This window comes from Sinocyclocheilus grahami, unplaced genomic scaffold (genome assembly GCF_001515645.1).
Source record: "Sinocyclocheilus grahami isolate Dianchi unplaced genomic scaffold, SAMN03320097.WGS_v1.1 scaffold608.1, whole genome shotgun sequence".
NCBI lineage: Eukaryota > Metazoa > Chordata > Actinopteri > Cypriniformes > Cyprinidae > Sinocyclocheilus > Sinocyclocheilus grahami.
Genome location: NW_015505787.1, coordinates 540,430 through 552,316, shown reverse-complemented (window position 1 = coordinate 552,316; position 11,887 = coordinate 540,430). Strand labels below are relative to the sequence as shown.

General features: G+C 34.8%; 1 protein-coding gene across 1 annotated transcript; it reads right to left on the bottom strand.

The window, feature by feature from the left end:
- Positions 1–322: 322 nt before the first annotated feature.
- Positions 323–11,654, bottom strand: LOC107557561 (type-1 angiotensin II receptor A-like). Its single transcript, XM_016241032.1, has 2 exons — positions 11,557–11,654; positions 323–1,742 (listed from the first exon to the last, which is right to left on the bottom strand). The coding sequence occupies exon 2, from the start codon at positions 1,632–1,634 to the stop codon at positions 588–590; it is 1,047 nt and encodes a 348-aa protein (XP_016096518.1). The 5' UTR covers positions 1,635–1,742; positions 11,557–11,654; the 3' UTR covers positions 323–587.
- Positions 11,655–11,887: the final 233 nt, after the last annotated feature.

The window sequence follows — 11,887 nt, the reverse complement described above, 5'->3', positions numbered from 1 at the left end:
AAAATCAAGGCTTTGTAAAAGAGCATAATAGGACCCCTTTAATATGATGTAAATTATGTCTCTTACATAAATCTTTCATTGGTTTTTTAATACTTATTTAAATAAGAAACATAATTTACGCTATATTAAGCCATACACGTCTTAATACCCGGCGTTCCCTTTAAATGTGTCAGACCGCAAATAATGACCTGAAAAAGAAAACTTACCAAAGAAGCAGACCGTTAGTTATAGGTGCTAACATATATTGGAATAAACTGTTTTTTTTTATGTTCAGTTTTCTCTGTCGTCATGAAGTAGAATCTTACCAAGTAGGTTAGTTAAAGTGAATATATTTATAGCAGAATAACACATCTTGGTTAATGGCACTGACATTTGAAAACAGTTTTATCGCCCCCCTTGTAACATACAGTAATTCATGTAACTACTATGATTAGCAGAACTGTGCTTTAGCAGTGCATTGGCCATGTATGTTGTTGGCTGATCAAAAATATCTTGTAGTACCATTTAAAATCCCAAAAAAGATAAATACAGAATTTCAGCTATGCCTTTTGTACTTAAGACATCTTAACAGTGGATGCTGAATCGTTCTAGGAACTTGTTGGGTTGAGCAGACCAGAGGTACAATGGGAATTGACATTCATCTTTGAATTAATGCTAAAGTTATTGATAGTTTGTTCAGACCCACATCCGAGTAACCTCAGTAGGTTCTTGTGAAAATTGTGTCCAACAAAGCCATAAAGAATGGGGTTTATACAACTGTTTAAATAGGAGATGCAGATGGTAAATGGCATAGCTGTGTCAATAACATCCAGTGTTTGGCAGTTTTCCATCACGCCAAGCGTGGCCAGCAGCTCGATGAAGTGGAAAGCTTGGTGAGGAGCCCAACAAACAAAGAAAGCTAGCACAGTAGCGGCTATCATACGTAGGGTTTCATCTTCCCGAGAGCGAACGCTTTTCCTCAACAGACCCCTGGAACCCAGAAGTGCCCGACCGATCAGGCAATAGCAGGTAATGATGACAAGGAAAGGCACAAGGAAACCTAGCACACTTTTTAGCACGCTAAGGGTAACAAGCAAGTTAATCTGCTCACTGCGGTGCCACACAGCGCACAATGTAGAGTTCCCAATGTCATACACATCCCGGCTTAGTGCAGTAGGTGCACTAAGGAGCAAGGCAAACAGCCATATGAGTACACATGTGAGGTTAGCGTAGAAAAGTGTGCGCTGGCGTCTGGAGCGCACCGGATGTACGATCGCAAGATATCGGTCGATGCTAAGAGCGGTGAGGAAGAATATGCTAGTGTAGAGGTTGAAGATGACCAATCCGGCACTTGCCTTGCACAGGAAGGTGCCAAACGGCCAATGGTAACCCATAGCTGTGAAAGTGGCCCACAAAGGTAGCGTGATAAGGAAGGTGAGGTCTGATATAGCTAGATTGAGCACAAACACATTTGCTACTGTCTTCAGCTTCATGTAGCGGTAGATGACAGCTACCACCATGCTATTGCCAATGATCCCGATGACGAAATTGCATCCGTAGACAATAGGGATGAAGGTGAAGATGAAGCCGTGTCTTCCAGACATACTGCAGTTCACATGGAGGCCCTCACTCATTCCTGATGTTTTGTTATCCATGTTTGGTCCCCAGTTGTGGTGATTATTTGACTACAAATGGGCTCCGCTATCCACAGGGTGTGTCTGCACTAACCAACACCAGCTTTGGGGTAAAGGCCTCACTGACACCTATAAAGGAGAAAACATAAACATCAGCCACAGTCCAGAGGAAGAGGCAACATTACCACAGGCCGTAATGCATGAGCATGAAAGAGCTCCCTCTCATTAAGTCCTACAGATTAAAACTGTCCTCACTGATCATGCTACTTCTGCTGAATAAGATGCCATTAAAAACAGATGCTTGCTGACTCAGCCCTTTGAAATTGCACTTATCTGTCCACCTGGAACCCCTTAAAAATGCTCTCTGAAATTGTACAGTTTCTCACGGTCATGGAAAACATGAAAAAAAGCTCAGGGAATCCGTCTGTCTATTGCCCCCCAGTTAATGAGCATTGTTACAGATACAGTAACGCATACTTTAACTTGTATGTTTAACAGAACTGTGCTTTGGCAGCACATTGGCCAAGTAAGTTGTTGGCTGATCAAAAAAATATTTTATAGCACCTTTTCAAAATCCCAAATCACAGATAAATACAGAATTTCTGCTATGCCTTTAGCAGTTAAGTTGTCTTAACAGTGGATGTTGAAATGTTTTTGGAGCTTTTTTTTCTGCGTTACGCAGACCGGAGATACAATGGGGATTGACATTCATCTTTGAACTAATGCTAAAGTGATTGCTAGATTGTCCAGACCCACAGCCTAGTAACCTCAGTAGGTTTTTGCAAAAGTTATCTATTTGTCTGACTGTCTAAGGACTTTTTTCCAGTTTCAGCAAATATAATTTTATATAAATTTCTGCACATTTTAAATCTGAATGGCAAATTCAGGAATTTAAATGGAATTCAAAATGCATTCTTAATTACACTTTAATTAAATTCTGAATGACCCACAAATTAATTTAATGAACATACACTTAGTTATACTTAGTAGTTTTACTCTGATAATTATTTAATTGGCTAGATACTACTTAAGTTCAGAGGTATTAATTTACATTGTAGTGAAACATCATGCTTTTTACATTTTCTCAAATGAGAATCAGTTTTTCCTTGACCATCCCTCAGTAGGTTATGGGTCAATTCAGTCAGATGCTAAAAAGCTAGTTAGCTAAATAAATTAATAAAAAATGCACTGTTAATTCAAATGTTTATGAAAACTATTTAAAAAAAATGCAATGAATGAATTGAGAATAATTGTTTCATTTTCAGCTGACATAATTTGCACATCACACATATGTATTTCTATTTAGTTGTGCTTTGTTGACCATTTGGTTATGTAGATCATGCCACATACACACAAAAAAAGAAAAGAAAAAAAGCCTGTTCTAGTTATAAAGAGAAAATGCTCCTATTTAAAATGAATTGCATATTAGGAAATGGTTTTGTCCCATGTCTCAAGAATGAGTTTTGAAGCTTGCCCTCTCAAATGAAGGGAGCATGGAGGCTCTGAAAGTCACATTGATATCTTGCAATGTGTCTTTTTATTGAGAAATCTGTGCATACATATGGAAACCCATCTAAAAATTATTATCAGTATTCACACAAACAAATGTATATGTCATGGAAAAGTCATGGACATTCATTGCTCAAAGTCAGGGTGCCCTGTTGTCAAAGTGTGTGTCTTGAACATAAGCAGATGGATGGAAATGTTACCTGCAAGTGTTAGCTACAGCAGAACTTGTGCTCATGAAAGTGGCATGGCAGTAAACGTGCTTTTCTAACTACACCATTAATTGATGTAGAGATCAAGAGAGAGAGAGAGAGAGAGAGAGAGAGAGAGAGAGAGAGAGAGAGAAGTGCATTAGAGCATTGCAGAGTTGTTATGTTTCATACACAGTGTGCTAAAAGAAGGAGCTCAGCATGATCATTTTTAATCAGCACACACTTAAATAAACAGGTCACCAGGGGTCTAGGCTGTTGAAAGTGCCTGTGAAACCTGTTTATGGTTAAAAAAATGAGCTTGCTGCTACCAGGATTGAATGAGGAAAAATTATCCGTTTAGAACTTTGTTTATTAATGTCTAAAACTATAATAATGAAATGTATTCTGCATACTTAATTAACTATGGCGATATGAACTTTATTTTGCCACAAGGGGGCACACTACATGGTTTCAGCTACAAATTTAAGCAGAATCCAAATGCAAACTAGGGTTGTGCATTTAATCAAAATGTAAGAACCGGTTCCCTTTCATTTCAACCTCATAGAAAGAGGAATTTACTGTATGTACTACAAGGTCTGCAAAATAACTGATTTCAACTAATTTTGCAAACAAATAATTATGTTCCCTGTTAAGATTATTTTCCCCCCTTAAGTTAGATTTCTCTACATTCAGGAATATTCTCTATATTCTAACTTTAAAACCTATATCCTTTGGTTTGGGTCCATTTTTAAGAATTATAGATTATATTAATTATAATATAATTAATTGTATAACCTAGAGCATTTATGGAACTGACAGTGTCATCCGTCATGGTCCAAAAGCTTAATTTATTCAATTAAATTTAGTAATTTAATAATCCATACTTAAAATTTTGTAATTCATACTTACAATTCATACTTAAAAATAAATAAGTATTAAACATTAAGAAAAAACTTGCAGCAGTTATACATTCAAATTTTTAATTTCTGTACATTCAAATTCAAATTGCAAATTCAGGAATTGAATTCAAAATTCAGTTTTAATCTAATTATGAATGGTGCACAAACCTTCAATGAACATACACTTTTGCTAAATTATTTCATTTCGTAAAGTATTTAAAACTACAGATATAATTCTGTAGCTTGTTTCTCGCCTCATTTCAAAATAAGGGATTTCATTGTAATGTAAAAGGCTTTATCAATTCAATTCTGAAGGATGCACAACCCTTTCAGAAACATAATATAAAACACCTAAAATATTGAATTAAATTACTTTGTTCAGAAAAAAATCCCATTCATCACTCTGTGACCATACACTTCTTTTACTCGCCTCACATTTTAAGCAGTTTCATTTATATGTCAAGTGCATGTGGGTTTCTTTGGTTTCACAGTCGAGGCGTTTTTTAAAAGCATGCATTCTTCTGTAAAAGCAACATCCATATCAGTTGCAGATGTGACGTTCATTGCGAGAGGAGCACAACGTTGGGGTGCCAAGGGTAACAGGATAATGAAATATCACCCGTGCATTTCTCTTCCTCAGGCCTGGTGCAGTAAAGCAGTTCCACACATGTCAAAATGTGTTTTCTTTTTTAAATGAGTGTAACAGTAGGCGGCTGTAAATTTGACTGTATGGGAACACAGAAGCTAAATGTGCAAGAATAGCTCACTTTTAGTTGTGCATGTGTCCCCATGCTGTTTTTTTCTGGATTCGCTTTGATAACATGATTACTGAGACACATTACTGAGAATCAAGATTCATAAATACCTGCAACAAATATTGTTGCAAGTCATGTAAGAAAGATCGTATTTATGAGTTGAACTCATATGAACGCCACCACAAAGGCATAACTATGAGTGGGAAGTTATGAGTCTTTAAGCCCGGAGTTTCTTAGTAAGGAGTGTGTCAGTGAGAAAAGTTTGTATGCAATGGGTGCAGCATCGACAGGAATTTTTTTGAAATTAATGAAATTATCATTTTTGTATTTATGTTGCATCTAAATAAATTGATTAAAAACAAAAATGCATGGGTGCACGTTATTTTTTCCATCATTTTGTAGAAGCAGAGTTTGAAAATCTTGTTGAAAAAAGATGCATCACCATCTTGTTGTGAACATAGTGACTTGTTTTTATAATTACGACTTTCCAACTCGTAAATACCTGCCCAGGAGAACTTGAACACACCGTACACTAACAAAAGAGCACGAAATAGGAACACACAGCACCAAAGTAACTACTCTTAAGCTAGATAATTATTATCTTAATTGTTTCTCCCAGACGGCTATTACATGAAATGGAGAGCGAATGGAAACTATAAATGGAGACTGTAAAAGGCAGAAATGCACATTTATATTAGTTTGCCAAATATATGACACTTAAAAGAGAAGTGTTGTCCAACAAAAGAGGACATTTGTGACCCTGGACCACAAAATTGTCTTAATTGTCAATTTTTCGAAATTGAGATTTATACACCATCTGAAAGCTGAATAAATAAGCTTTCCATTGATGTAGGAAAGGACAATATTTGGCTGACTATTTGAAAATATGGAATCTGAGGGTGCAAAAAAAATCGAAATATTGAGAAAATCGCCTTTAAATTTATCCAAATTAAGTTCTTAGCAATGCATAATACTAATCAAAAATAAAGTTTTGATATATTTACGGTAGGACATTTTCAAAATATCTTCATGGAACATGTCTTTACTTAATATCCTAATGATTTTTGGCATAAAAGAAAAATCGATAAGTTTGACCCCTACAGTGTATTTTTGGCTATTGCTACAGCGACTTAACGACTGGTTTTGTGGTCCAGGGTCACATTTAATAACATGATTTTACTCCACAACATCAGTCGAGTGTTTGAAATAACTTCATTTTGTGAGCTGATGTGCAGTTTTTGTCACAGAAAAAGGCAGATCATATATTCTGCATGCTCTTAAAAAATGAGCACTACATAAATAAATGCTGAAAATCATGGGTGTGTGGTATCATTTCTGTTTTCTATTTTGAGATTGATTTTGAGGTCAAATGTCACCATATTTTCATGGGATTCAACTACTTGCTTGCTACTTTGCCTAACAACACAGTTATCTAAAATGAACTCTTGTTTAATCAGAAGTGTAGCGTGAGCACCACCATCTGGCAGAGAGTTGGACTGCACTCTAAAAGTCACATCCGATCTAGTTAAAGATTCACTCAATCTGCTCTTCTCTCACTTCTGAGAGGTACCACATGGAAATTTCATCAGCACAACTGTGGCCATTAAAAAGAAAAACTTATCTTCTCTCCTGTCCCACATGACAGAGACGGGGTTTATATATTTCTGTTGACTGGGCTTTTAATGAAAAAGGCTGTTTGGATTAACAGCAGATGGAATGATTCGGACATCTGTCGAACATTTTGTGTAGCCGAGCACAAACGTAAGCCCAACACGGCAATTTAGCTTCTGTTATCGTGTTTAAGTTCTCATCAGATAGATGCAAGCTGCCGCCATGGGAGTTGTGGACAAGTGAACAGCCAGTTTCTTTGGCAATGAATGTTTGTGGCTCCTTGTGAAGGGTGTCAATGATTGTCTTGTGGACAACTGTCAGATCAGCAGTCTTCCCCATGCTTGTGTAGCCTAGTGAACCAAACTGAGAGGCCATTTTGAAGGCTCAGGAAACCTTTGCAGGTGTTTTGAGTTGATTAGCTGATTGGCATGTCACCATATTCTAATTTGTTGAGATAGTGAATTGGTGGGTTTTTGTTAAATGTGAGCCAAAATCATCACAATTAAAAGAACCAAAGACTTAAACTACTTCAGTCTGTGTGCATTGAATTTATTTAATACACAAGTTTCACAATTTGAGTCGAATTACTGAAATAAATGAACTTTTCCATGACATTCTAATTTATTGAGATGCACCTGTAAGTCTTAAGATTGCAGGTCAATAAAACATTGGGTTTGTCTGAGCTGAAGAGATGATCATGTTTTTAACAATGAGAGATAGCACAACCACTGTGTGCTAAAAGATGGTGAGCTGCCTGCATTTTAAGGCATCATAGGTTCCTGAGGCTGAAAAGTAGACAGCATAATTATGGTGCCAAATTCAAAGGTAGCATCACATGTATCATTTGTGGAGAAGATAATCCAAAATACACTGTGAACCCTTGTGAAAAAAAGTGTGCTTAATTGTGCTGAATGTGCACTTGTAGCCTACTTGAAATATAAAAATAATATATATAAAAAAAATAATAATAATGCAGATAATATAATAGTACTTATATAAAAGCCACTTAAGTGTAATTAAATAGGGGACACTTTTATTTATTTTTTTATTTTAAGTATTACTTTTAAATTACATTTAAAAGTGTCATGCTTAAAAGAAGTAAACTTATTTTGATGTGTTGACGCACATGTAAAGTACCTTTTAACTGTAGTGTTTCATTCCATTGACGTTAATATACTACCACTGTACTAAATTTCTACTTAATTACAAATCTAATTATATTTAAATACTAGACATACAAAGTTGAATAGAAATGCCATTACATTATATTTTAGTTGCCCATTAATGCTTTCAGATTCAGCAGTACGTTAACCATATTTCAAAGTAATTATGAAATGACATATAAACATGTATATAAGTTGTACTTAAATGAGGTCAAAAGCACTCTTAAGTTCAACTGATTGCATTTACAATAATACATTTTCATTTAATTGAAATTAACATGTAATTAAGTGTCTGAAAACATTACATTTCCGCATTTAAGTATATTGTTTTAAAGTATATTATTTCGTATTATGTACTCTTTAAAAGTATACTAAAGTGTAATTATTTTTTGCAAGGGAAAGCTCAATACTGAAAACTATAAATAAATAAGTGTAACACATAAATTATCTGATCTAAATCAGTATTTGTATCAATTAAAAAAAAAAGTCCCTTTTAAAGCAAGTAGCTTCACTTGGTGGCCATCTTGGAAATGACCCGTGTCTATCATTGTATGCGTTTATAATTGTTACATTTAAATAACTTATTTCAAATCAGGAAAAACAATTTAAAATCTGACAACTGGTATCATACATTGTGCTTCTGTATGTCAAATCACTGACACAAAACATGTTCAGGGGTGCGTTTCCCAAAACCAACCTAGTTAGCTAACTATGGTGGTAAGTTCCATTGAACTCTATTGGTAACGACGGAACTTGCGACCATAGTTGGTTTTAGGAAACGCACTGCAGGCTGGTCTAACTAATGTATGTGCAGTATAGAGGCAATGCCTACTCTTTAATCTCTCTAATGTCTTTTGAATAAATACTTACTCCATAATGTTAAAAAAGGATGTTCTATATAATATGAATGTGTATAGTATGAATATAATCCAGACATTCTACATCCATTCATACTGCATTGACACTTTTAACAGAAAGGGACTTTCTGTCCTTTGTCAAAAATACAACTGGCTGTTACGTTCTGCTCTCAAAGCATATGGAGTTCCTTGGGCATCTCCTATTTCCTCTCATCCTCTGTTTCCTTAATATATAGTAAAACTATTAATTGCATTACAAAACCTCTTTCTATCAAATCTGTTTGGAATCGGGAATTATCTGACCTTAATTTATCAGTCGACTGGGAGAGGGTGTGGTCTGACCTCAGTTTAAAAACTTGGCTCATCGTCATGTACATTTCAAATTTATTCATAGAGCATATATAACTCGTTACAAAATATTTAAAATGAAACTACAACCAATTTACAACTGCCATATCTGTAACACTGCGTCATCAGGTACTTTTCTACATATGTTTTGGGAGTGTCCTACTGTATTGTCAATAATCTGTGGACACATGTAAACTTTGTTTTATCCTCTTTACTACAAATTGATTACATGGTTAAGCCAAGTTGATGTCTTCTTAATGATGATTATGGCTTCTGTGTAAGCTCAATACAAAAAAAGAATGTTGTTTGCTGGTTTTACAGCTGCAAAAAAAGGCAATAATACAGAAATGGTTTACACCGCACATGTGTGGGAAAACGTATTGGATCCATAGTCTTCTTAAAATAGTGGCCTGTTAATGTACAACATCACGGATTAATAAGGCCAAACCTAGTACTATTGATGTTCAGTGGCCAGTTGCATTAACTTAGCCTCTATGTTAAGACTGTGTCTTAAGTGGATTTGGGGTACTTGGACTATTGGACTCTGAGTTGTACGGAGTAAAGCTGAATCCATATCATGTGTAACAGAAAAAAAAGAAACAACATTAAAGATAAGACACTATAGTAAACGTCTCCCACTCAAACTCAATTGGTTAAGGACCTGGACTCAGTCTGAACTTGGTAAGGTGGTATGGGACCCAACTAGTCTGACCAACTAGCAGGTTCTCTGGTGCTATTTTTAATGCCTATTAAAGGATCATGCTATTAGCTTAGCAACATGCTAACATAGAACTATTGAAATAAATTGAGTAATTAAGTTAAAGTACATTGCAGTTGGATTTTGTTCCAATAACAAACATAAATATTATTTTTCTCTATACAGTATGTGCACATGACTAGAACAGCAATCGACTTGACTATGGTATGTCCTCATTTAGATTGTAAGGTACATGTGTGTGTTAATGTCGGTCTTCTTAAATGAGCCATGCCATACTTTACTGTATGCGCAAGCATGATGGGAACAATGCACCAGACTTAACAAAGTGCCATGAGTCTCATAACAGCCTTTTACTAAAATAGCAACTAAGTACATTTCTGTAACCATCATATCTGCAAGTAGTTCATACATTCAACAAAAGTCAAAGGAATCACTCAGCATGGTTTTTCACAAAAGTGAATACAATCTTGGTTGTGTTAAACAAAATGACCCCATGTACAGTATAATTTCTTAATATCAATATTAATTAGCAGATTTAGACATTTTATAAAGAAACAAATACATATAAGTGGTGCTTATATAGACAGGTGTGTGGCTTTCCTAATCAAGTCCAATCAGTATAATCAAACACAGCTGGACTCAAATGAAGGTGTGGAACCATCTCAAGGATGATCAGAAGAAATGGACAGCACCTGAGTTAAATATATGAGTGTCACAGCAAAGGGTCTGAATACTTAGGACCATGTGATATATCAGTTTTTCTTTTTTAATAAATCTGCAAAAATGTCAACAATTCTGTGTTTTTCTGTCAATATGGGGTGCTGTGTGTACATTAATGAGGAAACAAAATTAACTTAAATGATTTTAGCAAATGGCTGCAATATAACAAAGAGTGAAAAATTTAAGGGGGTCTGAATACTTTCCGTACCCACTGTATATATATATATATATATATTTATTTTATATTTATTTTTAACAGTGTATTAACTATGTACTAAAACCTGTCAATACATGTTGATATTATAAGAGTAAATATAAAAGATAGACAGGTATTTATTATAAAATGTATTACAAAAACATAGACACATTTTTGTATAAATGTTGTTTAATATATTGAATATATAAATAAAATATATGTGGTTAACATAGTGTCTTCATGTGAAATACCATAAAAACATAATTCATTTTTTATTATATGTGCATATACAAATTTGTATGTGGAATTTATGTATTTTATAAACCTATCGTCATGTACCCAGATAATGTATATTTGTAAAAATATATATATTGCATTATAGGTAACATATATTTTTGATATAGGGCAATATATGTAATTTATTAATTTTTTGTATGGTTAATTAAATGTGTTACTTGCTGTTTCTTTGTAATTATTTCTGAAATTTCAGGGTGGTTTTATTTAAGGTATTGCTAGTCTGTTTGTAAGGTTTGTTTTGGCTGGTTGCTAACTGACCTCAAAGTTTTTTTGTTTTTTTTGACCATTTTATCATCCACTATGCTAAAAACACAACCACAAATAATAACACGCTTCTCTTTAAACAAAACGGCAAAGTTTAAGGTATTATTCATGTTTGTTGCGGGAAGATGTTTGAATTTAATTATTTATTTTAATATTTATGGCAAAATCTTAACTATGCAATGAATATAATAACATTTAGCATTACAACTGTATGATTTCACAAATGGCTACCAAATAAAGCATCTGAATAAGGATTTTAGATCCGTGCTACATGTTCATGAATTTGGTTTCGTATCCAAATTAATGGATAGGTATTCAAACATGCTCAATAAACAGGATTCGCTTTTAATGCATTTTACAGGCTTACACTGACACTTAAACACATTTAAAACTCTAAATAAACCAGAATTGGTCCTACCTGATGCAGTGGATAAGAAATCTCAGTTTCAGAGTGTGAGCCAAGCTGCATGAACTGCTCAATCAAGACGAGAAACAGTCAAAGTGCTTGACACTTACTCACACATCAGCATGTACAAACACAATCCACCCCCCACTGATGAAAACATGACTCAAATCTCATGCATTTCCACAGAATCTGCTTGTTAAGAACACCACCCCCAGCATACACCCACTCCTCCCTTATGAGTGTCACATCTCCAGCTCAGTGGTCAGTTATTTCATGTTGTCCTCCCATGCCACGAATCGAGCAAAGGCAAATCATGACATCTCTAATTGGCCTCCCCCAAATA

Excerpts from the sequence above, each read along its gene's own strand:
- LOC107557561 (XM_016241032.1), bottom strand. The coding sequence starts at position 1,634 with ATGGATAACAAAACATCAGGAATGAGTGAGGGCCTCCATGTGAACTGC.